This window comes from Staurois parvus, unplaced genomic scaffold, assembly GCF_062004578.1.
Source record: "Staurois parvus isolate SC_StPar_1 unplaced genomic scaffold, SC_StPar_1.0 ptg000277l, whole genome shotgun sequence".
NCBI classification, from domain to species: domain Eukaryota; kingdom Metazoa; phylum Chordata; class Amphibia; order Anura; family Ranidae; genus Staurois; species Staurois parvus.
In genome coordinates, this window is record NW_028318073.1 from 570,588 (window position 1) to 593,783 (window position 23,196).

The 23,196-nt window shown below is 39.7% G+C and overlaps 1 protein-coding gene across 2 annotated transcripts in view; it reads left to right on the top strand.

Annotated features, from left to right (window-relative positions):
* Positions 1 to 23,196, top strand: part of SLC30A6 (solute carrier family 30 member 6) — an 81,728-nt gene that overhangs the window by 20,128 nt on the left and 38,404 nt on the right. Inside the window, exons 5-10 of one of the 2 annotated variants that reach the window (XM_089681757.1) lie at positions 3,047 to 3,112; positions 6,270 to 6,350; positions 11,278 to 11,313; positions 14,327 to 14,421; positions 18,363 to 18,411; positions 19,713 to 19,832. In XM_089681757.1, the coding sequence (XP_089537883.1) occupies positions 3,047 to 3,112; positions 6,270 to 6,350; positions 11,278 to 11,313; positions 14,327 to 14,421; positions 18,363 to 18,411; positions 19,713 to 19,832 (447 nt within the window). The remainder of the gene's footprint in view (positions 1 to 3,046; positions 3,113 to 6,269; positions 6,351 to 11,277; positions 11,314 to 14,326; positions 14,422 to 18,362; positions 18,412 to 19,712; positions 19,833 to 23,196) is intronic. The other variant, XM_089681758.1, reaches the window with a different exon arrangement.

Sequence of the window (23,196 nt, forward strand, 5' to 3'; positions counted from 1 at the left end):
CACGGCAAAATAAATTCTTTCCCCCGGGGTATTTATGGCATCAATAGACCCAAAAGATACATACCTTCACATCCCAATAAGGGAGGATTCAAGAAAGGTCCTGAGGGTCGTGCTAAAAGGACCTAAGAACAGAAAGTTCTTGATCCAATTCAACGCACTTCTCTTCGGTCTGTCTTCAGCACCAAAGATATTTACGAAGATCCTAGTGGAAGCGCTACAAAGCTTGAGGCTGAAGGGAATAAACATTGTCCCCTACCTGGACAACCTACTCTTGTTTGCGGACACAAAAGAAGCTGTGGGAAATGTCTTGTGGCATATACAATATCTTTCTTGGAAAACCTAGGATGGCTAATAAATACAGAGAAATCACAGCTAATCCCTTCCAACAGAATTACATATTTGGGATATATTCTGGATTCAATAAGCACCTGTTTATACCTAACACCAGAAAAAGTGCTCAGACTACAACAGGACACAATAAGTCTTCGGGGGACACTAGTTTGCATGATCAGAAATGCCATGAAGCTTGTCGGTTGAATGACTGCAGCCATACGGGGGGTGCAATGGGCGCAACTGCACTCCTAGACAATACCGAATCATGTTCTCTCCCACTGGGATGGCAGCCAAGCATCTTTGAACTCCAGCATTGGCCTCATGCGCAAAGTATAAGGGTCGTTGGATTGGTGGGGAAACATTCAGATGTTGGAACTCGGGAGAAGATGGAAACAATCCAACCCAACAAAAATCACTACGAATGCAAGCATGTAGGGGTGGGGTGCACACATGGAGGGCTGCCTTGCCCAAGGCAAGTGGGACCCAGAAACTGCAAGAGCCTCCTCAAATTTCAGGGACTTACTGTCATTTTTCAAAGTGCTTACAGCTATTCAAGAAATAAAATAAAAGGGAAAGAGATTCAAGTCCTGTCGGACAACATGGCGGCTGTCACATACCTGAACAGACAAGGGGGTACAATGTCCCCAAAGCTAATGGAGTTGGCAGTAATCCTCTTAGGCTGGGCAGAAAGAAACCTAAGGTCAATCACGGCAATTCATCTGAAGGGAAACCTGAACTTGCTAGCAGATCAGTTAAGTTGAGAGGAAATCAATCCGAATGGTGACTCAGCCACACAGCGTTCGCCCAAATCGGCAACAGATGGGGCACTCCCTCCATAGATCTTTTCACCAACAAAAGAAACGCAAAACTAGAGAAGTTCTTTTGCCTTCAAAGAGACCCTCAAAGTGCATGCACAAATGTACTGGCTCAGCCATGGGAGGAGGACCTCCTTTACGCCTTTCCACCATTCAGACTATACAGAAAATACAGACGTCCCAGGCCAAGGTCATCCTAATTGCCCAATTCTGGCTGAAAAGGTCATGGTTCTCCTTCCTGAAGAAGTTGAGCTTAACAGACCCGTGGACGATACCACCCTGGAAGGACTTACTAGTACAGGGGGCAGTGGTACACCCACACCCGGAAAAGCTGTCGTTGACAGCATGGCTTCTGGTTGGCAAAGGTTAGTCAAAAAAGGCTCATCAGAAAAAGTGGTCTCCACCATCCTAGGTGGGCGGAAAAAGTTAGCGGAGGATCCCCTAATGGTCAGATTCCTGAGGGCTATCTCTAGACCTAGGGTCCCATACGCACCCAAATGCCCAGTCTGGGATCTAGGAACAGATTTAAGGAGTTTCCAACAGGATCCATTTGAACCCTTGGAAAAATGTTCTCTCAGGTACTTAACCCTCAAAACCACTCTCTTACTAGCTCTAGTCTCGGCTCGCAAAATCAGCGAATTGCAAGCACTGTCAGTGATAGGGCCTTACTGTACAATCCTAATGGATAGAATTATCCTCAACACGGACCGTGCATTCCTACCAAAGGTTGTGTCACATTTCCACTGAACAGAAGAAATTGTAATGTCATCATTTTGTGGGAGCCCAAGCAACATTAAAGAAAGAGACTACAACAAAATCGATATAAGATGATGCCTTATTGCACACACAGAGCGCCCTAAAGCATGGAGTCACTCGTCCAGCCTCTGTCTTATTTCAAGGACCAAGGAAAGGTTACACAGCCTCTAAAGGCACCATCGCAAGGTGGCTAAAGCAAGCCATCTCAGAAAGATACAAAACTGCGACACTGACGCCACCATCTGGTTTGAAAGCACATTCAACTAGGGCTACTACAGCTACGTGGGCAGAGAAAGCTGGTGCCTCCCCTGGCCAGATCTGCAAGGCCGCAACATGGTCCAGCTTCAGCACATTTGCCAAGCACTACCGGTTAGACCTGATCACTAACAATAAACAGGCATTCGGCAGAAAGGTATTGCAAACAGCAGTCCTGGTAGGAGGAGCCTATCTCTCATATGAAGCTGTCCTGGAAATTCTTGGAAATTTAAAAGGTAAATAACTGCGTTTTTTGAAACTAATTAGCTCCTGTGGAAGACTGTTCTACATGTTCACAACATGGAGAACGGTTTCCATATGTAGAGATTACACCTCTTTTCCTCTAGATACAAATGAGTATGCCCTTGTCTTTTGAATGATCCTAAAGTGGTTCTAAAACCTAAACATTTTTTATCTTCATGCATTCCCTGCATTAAGTTAGCAATTGTTTAGGCAAACAGTATTGCCCCCTCACCCCCTTTATACTCACCTGAGTCCTCACTCGGTCCAGTGCTGAGTCCGTTTTTGTGGCTCCCCCTGCTCTCACACGCTTTATAGTGATAGCGGGAGCCATTGGCTCTTGTTGTGTGCATATGTATTGCAATGATGTGTGTACTTTTAGGGTCCTCCAATGGGTTTTGTCTACCTAGGTTTATGAGGTTTCAAATCCAAAGCTACTGCAGGTAGGTGGAAGAAAATGCCAGAAATAGCAATTACAGGACTAGTAGAATGGGGGCACAAAAATTAAGAAGAAATTAAGTTTACTTCACAGTTTGGTTTCCTACATTGTTTAGCATTTTTAAAATGTCTGTTATATTCATTTTACAGTTTAGGATGACCAGATTTAGCAGCCTTGAATACTGATCCAGACTTTTTTCTTGTTCCAGTTTAATAACATGTTTGATAAGTTATTGGGTAATGATGAAAAAACACAGTCCCACTTATTCCTTTGGGTATGTATTTGTTATGTTTATTTTATTCACATTTTAAACTTCCTTTAAGACTTCTCTAATTTTTTTTTAATTTGGGTCATTTGGGGCAGGGGTACAAGTCAGGAGAAAGCTGGAGAAAAATCTTGGCAGGCAGTCTCTCTTTAAATCCCAGCTCCAGTTAAACCCTTTTTTTCTTTAGATAGCATGGGCAAGGCTTAGAATCTCTGTATTGTTTTGTTTGCTGTCTTTATACTGGGGACATCTGCCCTCACTTCCTGCCTTGGGGTGTTTGAAGGGTGTCAGACAGACAGAATGGGGAGATTTAACAAAGAGTTAGAGAATTAACTCTTCTGTGCATACAAATGGAGCAGATGCTGCTGTTAATTAACAGCAGGGACGCATGCAACAAGATCACACCTGCGGCAGTTTTCTATATGGAAAACTCCCACAATTCTCCCCTCTGTTAATTAGGTGCAGACCTGCACTAGTTGCTATTTCACACTGAAATAGAAACTGGCGCAGATAGACCTGAAACAAGTGGTGCATGCCAGTTCTGACAGGAATTTGATTTAATTCCCCGGAAAGTACAGAATTGAGACATTGCAGAAATGAAAAAAAAAGCTCTCGGAGAAGAAGGCCTTCAGTGGGTAAAGTGTTACTAAACCCACAACAGTAAAATCTGTCTGTATATGCAGTAAAGCATGCTTGTCATACTCTGTGGAACCTAAATCCTCCATATTGTGTAAAAAGGATGTTTGATCCTGTCTTCTCTGATCCTCCCCTTCTAGTGTCTCCTAAATATTTCCTGATAGAACAGAGGCTAGGGGGCAAGCTGCACATGCTCAGTTTGGTGTGTATGGATAGAGAGGTTTTTTTCCACCTTTTCTTTTCTTGTTGGAGTCCATGTGATTACACAGGGCCAATCAGCACTCTCCAGATAGAGGTCAGGGGTTCTGCATCCTCCTACAGGAGAATGAAAACTCCTCTTACAAGCTGTAACCAGTGCTCTGATGGAAGTCACAAGACTGATTCAACTGCTGAAGAGAAAAGGTACACTATATATTGCCAAAAGTATTGGGCCTGCTTCTACATGTACATAAACCTTAATGGCATCCCAGTCTTAGTAGGGTTCAGTATTAAGTTGGCCCACCCATTGCAGCTATAACGGCTTCAAGTCTTCAGGGAAGGCTGTCCACAAGGTTTAGGAGTGTGTCTATGGGAATGTTTGACCATTCTTCCATAAGTGCATTTGTGAGGTCAGGCACTGATGTCGGACGAGAAGGACGAGAAGACCTGGCTTGCAGTCTCCGCTCTAATTCTTCCCAAAGGTGTTCTATCAGGTTAAGGTCAGGACTCTGTGCAGGCCAGTCAGGTTCCTCCACCCCAAACTCACTCATCCATGTCTTTATGGATCTTGATTTGTGTGCTGGTGGAACAGGAAGGGGCCATCCCCAAAATGTTCCCACAAAGTTGGGAGATGAAATTGTCCATTATAGTCATGGTACGCTGACACCTTAAGAGGTCCCTTCACTGGAACTAAGGGTCCAAGCCCAACCCCTGAAAAATCCCACACCATATTCCCCCTTCCACCAAACTTTACACTTGGCACAATGCAGTCAGGCAAGTACCGTTCTCCTGGCAACCGCCAAACCCAAACATGTCCATTGGATTGCCAGACAGAGAAGCTTGATTCGTCGCTCCAGAGAACACATCTCCACTGCTTTAGAGTTCAGTGGTGGCGTGCTTTAATTACGCCACCGCATCTGACATTTTGCATTGCACTTGGTGATGTAAGGCTTGGAAACCCATTTCATGAAGCTCTCTACTCACTGTTGTTGTGCTAATCTGAAGGCCACACAAAGTTTGGAGGTCTTTAGCTATTGACTCTGTAGATGGTTGGAAACTTCTGCGCACTGTGCTATTCAGCATATGCTGACCCCTCTCTGTCATTTTACGTGGACTACAACTTGAGTTGCTGCTGTTTCCAGTTATTATTATTATTACTATACAGTATATAGCGCCAACAGTTTGCTCAGCGCTGTATATTATAATGGGAGACAGTACACGAGACAGCACAGTAACAATACAATACACGAGGGATTCGAGAACCCTGCTCCTTGGAGCTTACAATCTAGGAGATGCTTCCAATTTGTTAGAATTACCACTAACAGTTGACCGTGGAATATTTAGTAGCAAGGAAATTTCACGGATGGACTTATTGCACAGGTGGCAACCTATCAAGGTACCACGCTTGAATTCACTGAGCTCCTGAGAGCGACCCATTCTTTCACAAATGTTTGTAGAAGCAGTCTGCATGCCTAGGTGCTTGATTTTATACATCTGTGGCAATGGAGGTGATTGGAACACCAGAATCCAAAGATATGGAGGGGTGTCCCAATACTTTAGGCAATATAGTGTATTTAGCAGTTTTATATTTGCTAAAATAATTGCATTTCTCTGTCCTGTGGGAGACCAGATATAGTGAATGCAGAGTCCTGGGTTTAATAACACTATAATTAATGCCTGCACCCCCCCTTAGTGCATCCCATTTGATTAAATATTTGCCTTTCTCCTTGTTAAAGCAGTATTCACTGCAGCCCCACCTAGGACCCCACAGCCTCTCCCACCAAAAACATCCCTGTCTAGCCCTGTTCTACCTGCAGCAGTTTCTTTAATATGTGAGAGCTGTAGTCCCCTGGAAGCCACCATGAGTACAGCTATCACATAAGAGTGCATGGGGTACATGCTGTTCCCCATTCACTCTTATGTGATAGCTGTACTCATGGCGGCTTCCAGGGAAGCACTTGCAAAACAGTGCTCTCGGAGATCTTTTCTGTGAAAGACTGTGTCGTTCCCTGCAGGGCCTCACAATGAATATCCCTGGAAGGGGTGGAGAAAGGTAAATATTTAACCAGGGTGGCTGCACTTGGGGGAGTAGGTGCAATAATTAAAGGATAACTGCATGAAAGGGAATGATACTTCTATATCTTGATATTTAGGTGACCACTAGAGGGAGCATTTACAAATCTGTGTCTCTCACAAAGTAATCAAAATTTGGAATAACAAGCAAGTAAATTGTGAATGTCACATAAAAATGACTTTCTGTAAACATTATGCTGTCTATTTCTGTAAAAATACACCATTATACTCACTATATTATATTCTTCCTCATCTTTAGGTTTGAACGATTTGAAGTGCTTGCAGTTTTTGCCTCTACTGTTTTGGCCCAGCTGGGTGCACTGTTTATATTAAAAGAAAGGTGAGGTGATTCAAATACAAGTATTTTTCAGCTATAATAGAACATACTATACTAACAATATTTCCTATATTAACTTAATACCAACAGCATTTTACAGTGAACTTGAATTATTTTTGTAAGTCTCCCCCTGAAGGAAGTTACGATCCAATGTCCCTAACACAGTCCTAGAAGCACACAACAAACTCCTTGCATATAGTGTCTCTAACTGTAATTAACCCTAGGACTCCAGAGCTGCAAGGCATCGGTTTCATATATTTAGCCTTGCTGTAATGTGATTCCTTTTTTTTAATGGTCTGATGTGTTAACATATTGTAGCGAAGTCACTCGTAGAACTGTATCAGATTAGTTCAAGTTAACAAATGAGGGTCCATTCACACTAGCCCACAGCCTAAAAAGCTGCTGTCTACAGAAAGCAGTGTAGTTTGCGGACACCAGGGTTTATAGCTCTGTGTTTTGTTTATTTATTGACTGGAGGTTTTAGAAAGTGTATAAAGTGACACTTTATTCATGTCTCTGCACAGTGGCATGCCTAATTTTCACATCCAACATACTTCTGATGTGGTGCTTTGTGGTTTCTACCACCACCCCAACATTAGTAATGTGTTCTGTAGTAATGCAACAGAAGCCCAAAAGAACCTCAGCTACACAAGTTGCTGGGTGCCTTTTAAAATTCCCTGTTTTGCTGCAGAAGGGATTAATGCTGTGAGACTGAGTGCTGACGTAATGCGCTGGTTGGAGTGCAGCTTATGTGTGGTGCACACCACTCTAAAACTACTGGATTAGCCTATTGCCTCTACCAGTGTCGTTTACAGTCTTGATTCCTTTAGCACCGCTAAAGCTGCAAAGGCTTTTCTATTGCATCTGCTATTCAGCTCATTCTCCTTGGAGACTGGAAACAACCTGACAAGCTTTTATTACTTTGTATCTGTTTGGGCAGGATTTTTTACAGAAGTTGTCTATCCCCCTATTCCCAAGCTTAGCTCTGAGTTCACTGGCAAGGTTTGGGGATGTAGGTGACAATCCCACTTTTCAGAGTGTGGGGGATGATTGTTATCTTTTGCAGACACTTGGACAGCTTGCATATCAGATGCTAGGATGCAGGAGGTGGTCTGCAAATGGGAGGTTTTCTCCCTGCCCCCATCTCGGTTTCTCACCTCCAACCTTTCTTTGTCATCACACAGATTAGTGGATCTAAGTCAAGCCCTCTAAAGTCTTCTAGGCCAAGGTGTAATTGCCACAGCTTCTTTGTCAGGACAGTTTCAAGGATTTTACTCTAGCCTGATCACTGTTGCCAAACCCAATAGGAACATCCACCCCATCCTGTATTTCAAAACTCTGAATGTCTTCATTCAAACTTAGAAATTCTGCATGGAATCCACTATGCCTGCCATTGCCTTCCTTCACTTTTTGGCTTCTGTGGATGTCAAAAACGTGTACCTACATGCCCCTATTTTTTTATTGCATCACCATTTTATAAAAGTCTTTTGGATGTGTAGATACAGTTGTCTGTTCCCTTTTTAGGATGTACCAATATCCCATAAAAACATTTTAAACACAAATCAATAGATACATAGACGTTCTGGGTACTACATAGTACACTACTCAATCAACATGATAAAAAAGAAAGTGGAATTGGTGCTGGAGAAACTGTGACTATAGTTGTTAGTAGTCCATATAAAATCAAGTTGATCAGATAAAATTAAATGCAGCATCCAAGGCAGCACCCTAGACGAATAAGCTGGGGCTCTGTGGGTATGTAAAAAGAGAAAGACAGAGGGGCGCCAGACTAAGTGCAGCATTAAACGGTCACAATTTATTGGACACATACAATTGGAAACTCACTCAATACTGGAAATCACAAGCATATCTGTAAGTCCTACTGATGTCTCCCATCTGATCCCGGTCACTCAGGCAATCACAGCATGGCTGAGCGGTGTTGCTGAAGCCTGAGGAATCGGCCGTCCCATGGCCAATTGAACATGTCTAATAAATTTTGACCGTTTAATGCTGCACTTAATCTGGCACCCCTCTGTCTTTCCCTTTCTCCCAATAATCAACAGTTAAAAAACAGAGACCTCTCCAATAAAATCACAAGTTATCCACATTCCATAAATGTAACATACCCATTGTGTTTAGACAAAAAGAGATGTTGCTGGATTGCTATTACTTCTCTGTATGGATTCCTTAGTTGGTCCACAAAGTATAGGTGTCCACTACCCCTCATGCTTTGGTAAAAGAAGATGTTACTGGGTTTGTTGCTATTTCCCCTATGCAAAAGTTTTAGTTGGTATCTGGAACCCAAGTGTAATCTGCCTCTCCAACCATTAGTCCCCTGACCACTGCCACCACATGAAATCTACCTAGTCTACCATAGCCTTCCTTCACCAGGGAGACTTTTTGTACATCAATACATCAGTGCATCACTGTTTCCTATGCTTTACTGTGGGGCCTCCAAACTACCAGTCTGCAGCTAGGTTTTCACCCAAGTGCTGGCCCCTGTATTAGCCCTTTTAGAGCCGGTTCACACACATGAGAATTGGATGTGTTTTGAACCGCATCCAATTCTCATGACATGTGAAACAACATTGCTTTCTATTGTGCCTGTTCATATATGTCCAGTGCAGTCAGAGTGCAGATTCAGTGTGAATTGAAAAAGAGTTCTGTTGATTTTTCTGAGCAGTGCGGTCCAGCTTTGGTGTGAATTCAGGACTTCTGTGGGAACGCTTCTGAATCTCACATGTCATTTAGTTGTAAACAGGATAAAATTCTGATCTGATCCTGGTGTAAACCTGACCTGAAACGCTGACCAGCTACTGTCAATTAGCTGTGAAAACAGAACTTCAATTTGCACCATACATGTGTGAATCCACACTTACTCTCTTGTGACATCCCCACTTTGGGATACTTGGATGACCTCCTGCTGAGGAATAGACAGTGCAGGCTCTGTGGGACAACGTGCCCTTAACACGTCCAGACTGTAAAGCGGTTTGAATAGATCAGAAGTTGGCACTGGAATATGGGTCATATCTGAGTATAGCCCTGGATACTGCTCAGGCCAGAGTGTTTCTTCCACAGGAGAAACCTCAAACTCTCTGATTCAACTTCTCAAATCCCCAGACAGACTGATGACATAATTTCTGACTTTAACCTCAACCAGGAATTTCTTTTGTCCCTCTGTCCAACTTCAGTTCTCTAAAGGTTAATTTCCATCCATTAACTGGATGTGGTTTGGGCTGTGAGAGAGTCTGTCTCTTAGCCTCTGCCTACATTGGTGTGAGGGTTTCCTTTTTTGTTAACCTGGATGGACGCTGTAAGGGTGCTCTACCTTCTTGTTCCCCCATTTCTAGGTGGCTCAGGCAGACCATCATCCAAGCTTATGGTCTCAAGGTTCCACCTCTTTCTGTCAAGGTGCTCTCTGCCTGATTTGTGAATGCTTCTGGGCCTTTGGGTAATTAAAGCGGTAGTAAAGTCTCTTGGAAAAAAAAAAATATTCCCCTTGCAAGTTAATATCAAAATGTGCTAGTATGCATTGCATTCTAGCACATTATGAAATATGTACCTTAAAACGAAGCCCTCCAGCAGCACACTGTCACCGCTCATAGGGTTTCACCCATCTTCACCCTGTCTTCCTTCAGGGTTCTCAGGCTCTGGCCGTTGACTGGTTGAGCCGCGATGGTTTCACTCCCATGCATGCGTGGGGGAGCCCCGGGCACGGCACACAGCTCTGAAGGAACTGCACGGGTATGCCACTCCTTCAGAGCTCATGCCCTGGTGATGTCTCAGACTGCTGCTTTCTGGAATATCTCCTAAACGGTGCGCGTTTAGGGGATATTCATTTTACCTACAGGTAAGCTTTATTATAAGTTCCTCTGTAGGTAAATGTCAAAGAACGCACTTTACTACCACTTAAAGCAGGTTTTGCCCAGTTTTGCAAGGCTGTCACCTGCTGTTCTGTTCACATGTTCTCTAAGCTCTGGCAAGTGGATGTTACAGCTTCATCTGATATCAGGTTTGGGCTTATGGTCCTTAAGACAGCTGTTTGAACTGCAGGCTGCCCTCAGTTCTCTGCTGTTTTTGGGGACTATTAGCATTTGTTTGCTGTTTGGCCCACTCCTCAGTTGGACTGCTTTTCTTTGTCCCAAAAGTGACAGACATCCTATGTCCCTCAATGAACTAGAAAGAAAACCCTATTTTTTTTTTTTTAAGTAGGGAAGGTTGTTAAATCTTAGTTTTGCTGTCTGCTTCCCTTTGGGCAAATTTTCATTTATTTCCTGTCTTGAAACATGACAGGAAGTGAGAGAAAATCTTTCCAAAAGTTAGGGAAATCCTGTCCTAGTTGTCACTAGAAGTAGTACTCTTATTGGAAGATTTCCCCCTTTATAACTGTTCTGGTGACAACTAAAAATTATAGATTTTCTCTCAGTTACAGTGACTGTGGTCATTAGGACAAGTAGAAATGGTATGATCTCACTAATAAGTGCACGGACAGCAATAAAAAGCTGCCAGGTGTTCTACCCCTTCCCTCTATTCAAAAGAATATTTTTAAAAAGTTTAATCTTTTAGATGCAATTTAAATTTTCTTCCATTGTTTTGCAAAGTTGGAAGAATGTTCTTAGCTGCTGTGTCATATAAGTTATCCGTGCTTTATACTTCTGTGCAACATCTGACTCTGCATATCACTTCAGTCTTCTTTCCAGCTTGGTTTTAGTCAGTAGCATCCAAAGCTTCACTGAAAAGCTAAATTCTGCTGTTCACTGCTATGTCTAAAAAGGTAGAACACTCTAGTTGGTTCTGGAGTATTTCTGAATACTTTCTTGAAGCTTGTTGCACTTTAACAAAGTAAAAAAAATCTATTTTGGTGGCATTTAAACAAAGGAAAACTTTAAATACATCTGATTCATGTTTTCTGATTATATGTTATTTTTAGTGCTGAAAGATTTCTGGAACAGCCAGAGATACACACGTAAGTATTTGATGGATTTCAATTTCTGTTTTAGTGTTACTAAACCCATAACCCTTCATTCACTATATCTGGTCTCCCACAGTATACAGAACATGGAAATGCAATTATTTCATGGGTGCAGTGTCAGACTCCTGTATACTCTTCCTCCTTCTTTCTGTCTGTACCTCTTTACGGGATTTCAGTTAGAAAGCTAGGGGAAATGTCAGTGGACTATGGTGGCAGAAGGATCTTGTAGTTTATTAATTCCATTCACAGATTAGATTTGAAATGAGATGGCGCCTGCAGGGGAGAAGAACCCCCCCCCCATATGTCATGGTACCATGTAATACTTCACTAATAGCGAACTTTTCAGGTTTGCCTATAAAAGCATATGCTTACCATGAGATATTTCTGCAGTGTAGATAAGGCACACATCTAGTACAAACTTTTGTGTTATTGCCCCTGTATGTTTGCATACATACAACAATATGAGCCCAGCTCAGCTCCTAAAAGGCATATAGATTAAACCAAAGCATATTTCTTATTGCCACTAGAGGGGAGTGGTGAGGGTTATAAAAGAAGCTGAAAGCTGGTGGTAAATGTAACTTAAAGTAGATCTAAACCCCAACTGGAAGACATTTAGTTTGCCAAAGTACTGTGTATCCTAAAAGTGTCAGTGTAAGCTACCCATCATTGTTCTGGAGTTGCTTCACTGTGGTGACAATGGTAGACCAAGTCTGTGCAATAAGTTTTGAAATGGCCACATGTAGTCTCCACCAGGGTCATATGTGAATGGGTGACAAAACAGGGGCACGATTGAGAGTTGTCACCACATAACAAAAACGTGTTTGAACATGGATTGTTATGGCAAGATTATCAGATATTATTTAAATGAATGCTGCATATTTTAAGAGTGAAAATGTTGAATTTACATTACCAGGTGACGGCTTATATTATTAGCATGTGGTATATTTCTACTAAGGAGATATAAACCCTTTCTGAATTACATTTAGTTTTCTTATATATTATCATTAATTGCAATGTTTTAATTATAAAATACTTGTTTTCACCTTGTTTTCATCCTTTGTCTCATCTCAGTGCAGCTGATTTCCTATAGCTTTTTGCAGTCACCTCCTGTTTACAGGCATACAATTACACGATGGCTGCATGGCATTTCTCAGGGTGTGTTTTATCTTGGTGAATGGGGACAATGTTGGACCATGCCTGCATTGTGTGTATTGAAAATGCAAATTGCATTCTCTATAGAAAACCTATGTGACAGGGTAACAACACAGGAGTACAATTAGGAGACCAGGATAGAGAATTGTTACCTTATAACAGGAAGTGCCTGAACAAATACCTTCATGGCAGGATCATCAAGTAGTCAATGAATTAGGAGTTACTTTTCAAATTATGTTAGCATGTTAAAGCTTGTATGAGATTCTAATGTTTAGGTTTAAATCTACTTTAGAAGAAATACGTTCTAATACAAATAAGCTGCTGTTGCTGATCTCCTTATGAAAATGCTAGTTGCCTAAGCTGTCTCTGGGTTCATTAATTTGAAAAGCTGATCCACAACAAGTATAGACATCAGGAAAGTCAGACATCTGAATCTGTATATTTGTTACAGGTTAGTGATTTAAAAAAATGCTCTCCTCATTAAAAAGCAATAATATTAGGCTTGTTAGAAGGTTTTTCAGAAGAGGGAAGTTATCAAGGGCACTGGCCCTCCGCGTAAGTGTTTTGTTAACTTATCTTCTTTATTCCATCAGTATAGTAATTTGTAAAGGCTAGCTGCACCCTAACAAAAGTAATATAAAAGATCTATTTGAGGATTTAAACACAGAGTTGAACAAGTCAGAACAAGTTGAGTAAGTCATACCTTAATGAAAGTGTCTATCTTTTACTATTGTTTATAGTATAATGCATAATATAATCACACAAAACCTCAAACCAATGCTTTGTAAGTATAAATATAACTAGCGAGCACTGATACAAGGAACACAAAGCTGCTAGCACAAGAGATAGTGACAACAAATCTCACAAGGGAATATGTATGTTAAGTGCAGTGCTGAGTATTAAATAAAGGTAAAATATATCACCAGTGCAAATTGAAGATTATAAATAACACAATAAAAGTGCAAAATATGATCAAGCTATAACTGAATGATGAAATAAATAAAATACATCTAGCAAAATGTCAATGTAAAATCAATCAGTGTGGGTAAATGAAGACATGTTCCCTGTTGCACTACAAGACACAGCAGTGTTCAATTCCAAGCAGGTGCTGTGAAATCCAGTGAGATGATCCACCACCGCTATGCACTCACCAGAAAGCTACTGGTATAGCAGTAATGTATATACTTTCAAATGGAGACTTGGAATCTTTGACCAAAAGGACTTCTCCAGAAAGCTACTGGTATAGCAGCAATGTGTATACTTTCAAATGGAGACTTGGAATCTTTGACCAAAATTACTTCTAGGGAAGAAAGCTCACCACAGGAGCCCAAAAATGGATATATAGTATAGTACTTTATTTAAATAGGATATAAAACATTTCCCATGGAAAAGTAAAACAAACATTTATTTAAATAAAGTACTACCCTATATACCGATTTTTGGGCTCCTGTGGTGAGCTTTCTTCCCTAGGAGAAGTCCTTTTGGTCAAAGATTCCAAGTCTCCATTTGAAAGTATACGCCGTGCTGCTATACCAGTAGCTTTCTGGAGAAGTCCTTTTGGTCAAAGATTTCAAGTCTCCATTTGATAGTATATACATTGCTGCTATACCAGTAGCTTTCTGGTGAGTGCATAACGGTGGTGGATTGTCTCACTGGATTTCACAGCACCTGCTTGGAATTGAACACATTTCTTAATTTACCCACACTGATTGATTTTTCTTTTTACTGGATGTATTTTATTTGTTTGTTTCATCATTCAGTTATAGTTTGATCATATTTTGCACGTAGTTTTTAATGCTTTGTAAGTGTTGAATGTTTGTATGTTATATTAATAGTAACTCTGGTTTTCTTCCAGAGGCCGTCTGCTGGTGGGGACTTTTGTGGCTCTGTTTTTCAATCTGTTTACCATGCTATCTATTAGAAATAAACCATTTAGTTATGTTTCAGAAGGTAAGAATACTTTGAGTATATTGTGATTTGTACTCAAACCTGTAGTGTTTCTAAACTGTGTTCATGCAGTTAGGATTATGCATCATTTTCATCATAAAAAAAGTTGAAGAATTAATTATAACTCTTGTGTCTTCCTATCAAATTTGTGAAGGCTTGTACTCTTACATACTGTAAACAGTATATAGAGGTACTGGAGCAATGTAGACAGCATGTCTATTCTTTATGCATGCTTGAATACTGACGGTTTTGTAGATGAGGTTCTGGCTGGTGCTTGTTAAATTGGAAGCACAATCCCATTTTTATGTATGAATGTTCTGGGTCTTCCAACCCTATACTTCCTATATAGGGGCATATGTATAGACAACATTCACATTCAACAAACATTTTCTACAGGTGAATCTTCCATGTCCATGTTTTCAAAGTCCCATTTCTCTGTTTTCTAAATGACCCCATAGTGTAAAAGCTGGTGGAGGGATTTTAACTTCTTTTCACTTAGGATTCTGACAGTGTTTCCTGTAGGTGCATTGTATGCATATCTGAGTGATTTAACTCTTACCAGTTGCATACTGCATATGATAATTCACAGTCCTTACCAGCTGCTTACAACAAGTATCTATCCTTTCCCATGTGAAATCTTGGTAAGGATTTTACCTTTCCCTTACACTGGTAGAGGTTCCCCTGTGAATTCTTCTAATGAATGTATCAGGAAAGCATGTGTCTCCTAAGGTGAAACTCTTTCCAGAGTTTTGACAGTCTCCAGTACGTACATTGTTCACCAAGTGATAAATTGAAAAAACAAAGATGGGTGAGATGTACACAACATAAATCCAAGGAGCAGTAATAGTGAGTACTGCTACATATTATCAGTTTCCTAGATATTCCTAATTTGTGGATTGTGTTATTATGTACTTTCCAACTTCTAATCTGGTTTGTGTTATATCTTATCTGTTTCTTGTACATATAATAACTCATATTTAAAATGGGGTTTTTGTCATGACTTATATTTATCAACTACTCTTGCCAGGGCATAACCACAAATCACAGGACCCAGTAGCTAAATTATTATGAGCCCTTACAACTGTATTATATTGAAATCAATGTCAAACCTTGCACGTTTAACCCCTAATAACACACCCCCTTTATCACTGGTGACCAGTGGTCTATTGACCAATATATTTCACATATATATTTACTTCCTACATACTAACATTATTACCACTGTGTTATTATCTGTCAGGAAACCAAGCTTATAATTAATCTAAAGTGGACATTTTAGTCTGCAATTTTCCCTTTTTATAAAGGCACTAATTAAGTGTTCTTGCATGGCAAGACCACTTACTGTTATCTCACATATATATTCTTATTATTATAGCCAAATTTACCACCCTAACTCCTCCCACAGTTTTTACACTACATAGACAGTAATATACCGAAACATGTGGTGAAATTGGTCCCATAGGAATGAATGGCGGAATGTTCAAAGCTAGAGTGGGAGCTGACAAAAGCTAGAGTGTGAGCTGAAAAATCAGGACATGATTTCTAAACTGCCATCACTCCCTCATTTTCAAGCCCACCTACACAAATCTTATATCAAAACGTTCAGCCATACCTGCTGCCACTAAAAATGTCCACGGCTAAGCCATAGTTCTGATAGTATTCACAATATGACCATTTGTTTGCAACTCATGCCGCCCATTGACATTCATTGAAACTCCACTATAGCCACCTCAAATTTAAAGGGCAATTTCTAAACTGCGACTGTACCTACATTTTTAATATTTCAGAGACATACTATGCATCGAAATGTAGGTCTGGGTCTTGTGATTCTCACAAAATAAAGCTCTTCGCTGTAGGATTTATAGTTTTTAAAACTACGACCATTTGAAGACGCCAGTGAAGTGAGCAAATTGAAGCAGTTTGTTTTTAACCGCTCTTCTCTGCCCTATTTGAAATCTAATTTTGAATTTGTGACAGTTTGGCCGGCTTCTGGTTAAAGGTTTGGAAATATGTTTTTTACAGTAGAAAGTATTTGAGGTGATAATGCTGCTAATGTTTTTATAAATGTATGTTTTAATGTAACCGTGAAGCACTTTGGGCACCAAATTGCAATTAAATGTGCTATATAAATAATTAAAAGTTGAAATGCATTTCTCACTCTATCAAGCTTGCCATGTGCACTTTTTAAATTTGATCAATCAATTGGTTAGTGTAATGTTTACTATCTTTACTCACTCCAAACATTCCACACAGTTACTCTGCCCACTCCATAAAATTACTCTGCCCAGTCCAACCTTTTCACAGTTACTCCAGCCACTCCAACCACACAATAGTTACTCAAGCCACTCCACCCAGTTACTCCGCCAACTCCAGTTGTAGACTACTGGTGGAGGCAAGAACACTTCACACAATTTCCCCAGAAATTGTTGCTTTTCTAGTTTATGTTTTTAATACAAAGCATAGAAATGTTATTTACCAATGAATTGAGGGTTTTTTTAATGCAACTGACAAAATGGACAAAAACAAAAAAATGTTAGTACACATGTTAAAAGAGAAGTATGGCCAAAGCTATTTTGCTCATACTTCTCTTCTGGGTCACAGGAGTGCACTTACTTGCTCTATCAGCTTGTACTTATTGCCTGCTATCAGCTGACTTCAGCTGACTTCAGCTGAGTTGCTCGAAGCTCTGGAAGGATCCTGACCATATTGTCAGGATGTACCCAGCTGCGTTCAGCTCTCCACGCGTGGCTGGGAGCACACGCCAGCTGTGTCCACCCCCTCTCCAGTTCAGCGTGCCTGTGAGTGCTGGAGGGGCAGAGTCCAGAGGAGAGACTGATAGTCTGCCCCAGGCAAACCGAGAACTGAGCGATCAGCAGTCATGTGATCTCTTACACTTACAGCTGACGTGCCACAGCATCGAGGTAAGTATGAAGGTTTGTTTTTTTTATGTATCCCAAACTTTTCCTTTTAAATAAGAAAAGTGAAGAAATGGAGTACAGAGTTAATATAAACAAATTATGGCTAAATAAGGGTTAATACTTATCCTAACATTAGGACAAGTAGTTTGAACTGAGAACCACATATGATATGTCACAGTCAAAGTACCAAACAGATTCCACAGGCAAAGAAATGCTTTTGTAAATGCAAGCACCTGGGGAGTGCCTATATGGCATTTCAAATGTAGAACTATATACCCCTCATTGATCTTGGGCTTGAGAACTTTTTTCTAATGGACAACCATAAGAGGACATCTGCAAAGTATTGCAGAATATCATTGTAGCAGCAATTTGTACTGAATGTTGTATACTTCACTTTTATTTAACATCAGAGAATTAATTAAATGTGAATATGAATTACCCCTACTTCAAGAATGCTCTAAGTATGGCACAAGTACTTTTCCTACCATCTTTGCTCCAACCATTCTTTAGCACTCATTAGGCTCATCAGAGCTTTATGCATAGATGAGGATTATTCTTTTCAGCCCTGTCACTGTAATTTTCACATCTCATTGGAGACTTTGTTTCCTAAAAAACCCCCCAAAAACCCTTATTATGTTAGCGTTGCAAGTTAAATATATTGTGTAACAAGTGAAAGTCCATAATATTACAGTTACAACATCCTAATGTTCATGATTCATGTTTTTCTCTGAAGTTATAGACAGGAAAGTTTTTCTTTTATATGTTTTTTTTTTTTTCTTTTGTTTGACAAGGGCACATTTAGACAGTTGTGGTGCATCATGTTGAATGAACTGTTAAAAGTACTGCAACTCATATTTTAATGGACATGCAACACATTTCAGGATGTAGTGAACTACAACACAGATGGTTCACAACTGAATGCAAGTTCATGACTGCTTGTTACAGCAATGCACAAATCTAAATAAAATCTTAGTATGTAATGCAACTTCATATTATCTTGTTTTATTTCTTTTATTAATCTCACAGCTGCAAGCACAAGTTGGCTTCAGGAACATGTAGCTGATCTGAGTCGAAGGTATATCATTTATCATATCTATTAAATACAGTATATATTATAAAATGCTTTTGTAGTAGTTGTGCACAGAAAGTGTTAATCCTGAGTGGTTATATGTGACAGTTGCAGTTTCCAATAGTTTTACATCAGCAGCATAATGTTTAGCGCTTTGGATAGTACATGTTCTCAAGGTGTTGACATCTATTTATTCCTGCCCGGCTGGAGAATAATATCCCTAATGCAGTCAAGGACCAGTCTAGGAAAAATCTATTTAAATCCCAAGTGAACCTTTTGATATTTTTTTTTCTGTGGTGCAGTCAGGCTGCATACAAAGGAATAAATATGAGTGTCTTTATTATTTTGTAATTCCTGTTTGCTGCAGCAGAGAGTTACGCCCTCAATTAGCAGGACACTGGAGAGCTGGGCCTCTGCTTTAGCCTTTATGCACGCGGGGCATTTTAATAATGCTGGTAAAGTTAGCTGTGTAAAATCACATTTAAAAACGTGAGTTTTTTAGCGTTTTTGCATTAGCATTTAGCAGAATTTTGCTGCCTTTTTTTTACCAGAAAAAGTTTTTTTTTTGCTAAAAAAAAAGTCCAAAAAAGCTAGTTTGCCGCATTTTACTGTGTTCTGCTTAATAGGGTCTTTTACAATTGCGTTTTTACAAAGGTTTTCTGGCACCATCTGGTGGTGGGTCCTTCTCTTCTACATTGACAGTCCTTCCCTCTGCACTGAATAGCAGTCACATAATGACATGTGAGCGCCGTTCAGTGCAGCTGTGCACTGAGCCCAGGCTGGCATAATGACCCACCCCCAAAGGGTGAGTCTGTGACCACCTGCTCTCAGAGAAAGTAGTCCAAAAACAATCTGTTTACACTTTCTTGTTGCTCCCAAAGCCTTTCTCAATAGAGAGACCCTGGATTGCATGCACTGTACTGATGATGGTCACCACACTTGCGACAACTGTATGTAGTTTGAAGTTAAATGGCTCTATAATATTAGGCTGCATGTCTTCTACAATCTTTCGGTTCTTAATGTCTTCCACAAACCAGCAGCTCTGCCCACTAGCCTAAAATGCAGAATGAATGTAAAACCTTGTTTTTTGTAGTTGTGATAGAAGTAAAAAATGCAAGATACCCTGTGTCTTATGAAGGTTTTACTGTACTTTGCATTAGTTTTCAGGACCATCTGAAATAACCTCTTTTATTTTTCTATTGCTTTTATAAATCAAAAATTGCAGACAGATTTGCTTTAAAAATATCCCAGCAGAAAATATTGTCATATTTTGTTTAATGTGACTTGTTTTTTTTTCTTCTCTGCAGTTTATGTGGTATTATCCCTGGGCTGAGTAGTATCTTCCTACCTCGGATGAATCCTTTTGTGTTAATTGACATTGCTGGAGCACTAGCACTTTGCATTACTTACATGTTGATTGAAATTAAGTAAGTAAAATGCTGTTGTCTCAGCTATCTGTGTGTATATTGTTCTAAACCTATTTTTCTTTCAATATGTGGCAAATGATGTTTATAAGGAATCTTTTTTTTCTCAACTTTAAAAAAACAACCAACTGGTATATAGCTTGTCTTCATGCTTGGACGAGTCATGGCTAGCAGATCTAACAACTGGTATATAGCACAAATCTATAGAGATGGTGATCTGCATATGTTCTCCTCTTGTGTGTGGGTTTCTTCTTTGGATGCTCTGGTTTTCTCCTACAGTCCAAAAACATAGGGGTTGATTAAATAAAGGCAAATAGACTGTGCACTTTGGAAGTGCAGTTGCACTCATTTTCTCCAGAGCTCAATAAATGTGGTGAAGCTCTGCTGATTTCCATTATCCAATAATGTGCAAGTTAATTTTCTTTTCTATTTTCCTTGCATTTCATTGGGTATTCTTTACAAAGTGAAGCCTCGCCACATTCACTAAACTCTGGGAAAAAATTAGTGCAACTGCACTTGCAAAGTGCATAGTCTATTTGCCTTAATAAATCAACTCCATAGTGTGGGATTAATTGACTTTTTTCCTCAACATTGCCTGTAGTATGTGTAAGAGTGTGATAAGGATGTTAGATTGTCTTTTACCATTGATTATTGACCCATTTGAAGCCCATGGAGCACAAAATACTTTCTGTATATTTGGGGACTGTGCTTGTAACACTCCTCATCTACTATAGACAGTGCTGCATACATAATGCAAAACGGCTGACCATGTATTATGAATCCACTTTACTGAAGTGTTTCTGGCAAGCTTATTTTTGTTTAAAACTGAAACCTGGAAGTTCTGAAAGGAATATGGCAGTCACATCCCATGATTTGTATGTTATTTGGCTGGGGGAAGCTAGAAAACATTTTTAAAAATACAAAATTTCTATTAACCACTTCAATACAGGGCACTTTTACCCCCTTCATGCCCAGGCCATTTTTCAGGTTTCAGCTCTCTCACACTTTGAATGACAATTGCGCGGTCATACAACATTGTACCCAAACTAAAATTTTATAATTTTCTTCACACAACTAGAGCTTTCTTTTGGTGGTATTTAATCAACACTGGGGTTTTTATTTTTTGCTAAATTAACAAAAAAAGACTGAAAATTTTGAAAAAAAAAACACGTTTTTCTTTGTTTCTGTTATAAAAGTTTGCAAATAAATAATTGTTTTTCATAAATTTAGGCCAAGATGTATTCTACTACTTGTCTTTGGTGAAAATAACCCAAATTAGGATGTATTTTTTAGTTTGTAGGAAAGTTATAGAGTTCACAAATTATGGGATATATCTGAATATTGATCAATCCTGAAGTACTGACCGCCAATCTAATTTCTTGAGGTCCAAGAATGTCAGAACAGTACAGATATCCCCCAAATGACCCCTTTTTGCAAAGTAGACAGTCCGACGTACTTCATAAGAGGCATGGCGAGTTTTTTTAAGTTGTATTTTTTGTCATAATTTTTCTGAAAATCAAAAAATGAAAAAAGTTATTTTCAAAATTTTTTGTTTTTTTACATACTGTCACCAGTGCAGTACAGCGTCATCATATAACTGGCATGGCGGTAATCAGTGACACTGACTGGTGACAGTATGAAAAAAAAATTATATATATATATATATATATATATATATATATATAATTTTTTTTTTTTTTTTAATTTTTTATTAACTTTTTTTCTTTTTTTAAGATTTTTTTTTCCATTTTTCACTATGAACAAAGTAGTACAATGTTACCATAGTAACATTGTACTACTTTGGGGAAGTGATTGGAATTTTTTTTTTTTACACAATTTGCTTATAGCAAAGAATTACTTTGCTATAAGCAAGCATTTACCTGAATGACATTGATTTATTCAGAGTTTTTTTTTTTGTGCTTAGATGTGATTTGGCCACAGCTAATCACATGACACAGCTGGGCTGTGATTGGCCCAGCTTGTGCATGTGATCGCTGTGACCATTCACAGCTAGACACACTAATATACAATTATTATTATACAGGATTTATACAGCGCCAACAGTTTGTGTAGCGCTTTACAAAATGATCCTTGGCAGATACTTTGGTTCCTTGTTGTCCATCTCAGAATTGTCTGATTTATCTTTCCACTTCAGCGAGGTGTTTGGCAAACTTATTTCTGTTTAAAACTGAATTGTCAAAGGTCTGAAAGGAAGGGGTGAGTGATAGCCAAGACCCTTGATTTTGTATGGTATTTGGCTTGGAAAATCCAGAAAACATTAACATTCTTCAACTACAGTGAAGGAAATAGGTATTTGATCCCCTACTGATTTTGAATGTTTGCCCACTCACAAAGAAATGATCAGTCTAAAAATCGAATGGTAGGTGTATTGTAACACTGAGAGACAAAATAGCAACAAAAAATTCAAAAGAAATTCATGTCTAACAAATTATGCACTGATTTGCATGTTCATGAGGGAAATAAGTATTTGATCCCCCTCACAAAACATGACTTAGTACTTGGTGGCAAATCCCTTTTTGGCAATGACAGAGGTCAGACATTTTCTGTAGTTGGCCACCAGGTTTGCACACATCTCAGGAGGGATTTTGGCCCACTCCTGTATTTCATCAAGTTTTATGTTTACGTATTTGACTAGGTACCGGAACTTATTGTTCTTCTTTGACATGTAGCATTGTCTTTACATATCGAATTAGGACCCATACAGTGGGACACTGTAAATCTATAACCTGACCACAGAAATGCATGTAACAGTGGGGAACATTTATGAAACTGTCTTTCTTTCTTGTTTATTGAGGGAAACAAGAATTCAGGAACTGTTATACTTCTGCATACACTACACTGGAAACTGGCAAACAAAATGCACAGGTCAGCGTTTTTTTGGTCTTTCATTTTCCCCAATTAAAATTCCCCTACACACTGCTTAAGCTGATCTCTAATTAGCAAGGCTATCCAGATCGACACATCCTTAGCAGTATCTTTACCCTGCTGGACTGGACGATTGCGGGGTTTGCCTGAAATGTAACCTTCAGACACTGGACTCCACATTTGCACTTTCCAGACCTGTGTTCATAAAGCAGGCCCTGGATGGTGCAATTTCCTGCTCGATTCCCCCATCAACACAGTCGGTATTGATGGGGGAATCCCTCCTGTGGAGCTATTGTGCTCTCCAGGCAGGGGGAGCCATCCCCGCCAGAAGAACACAGGGATTGCTGCTAGTGGCTTTAATTGCCGCAAGGAATAATAGCATGTAAAACCTGACAGGCTGGCTGTACCCAATTTGATCAATCAACTTGGGTACATTCAGCCTGCCCATACATGGTTCGACTCTCGGCCGGTCCCTGCTGAA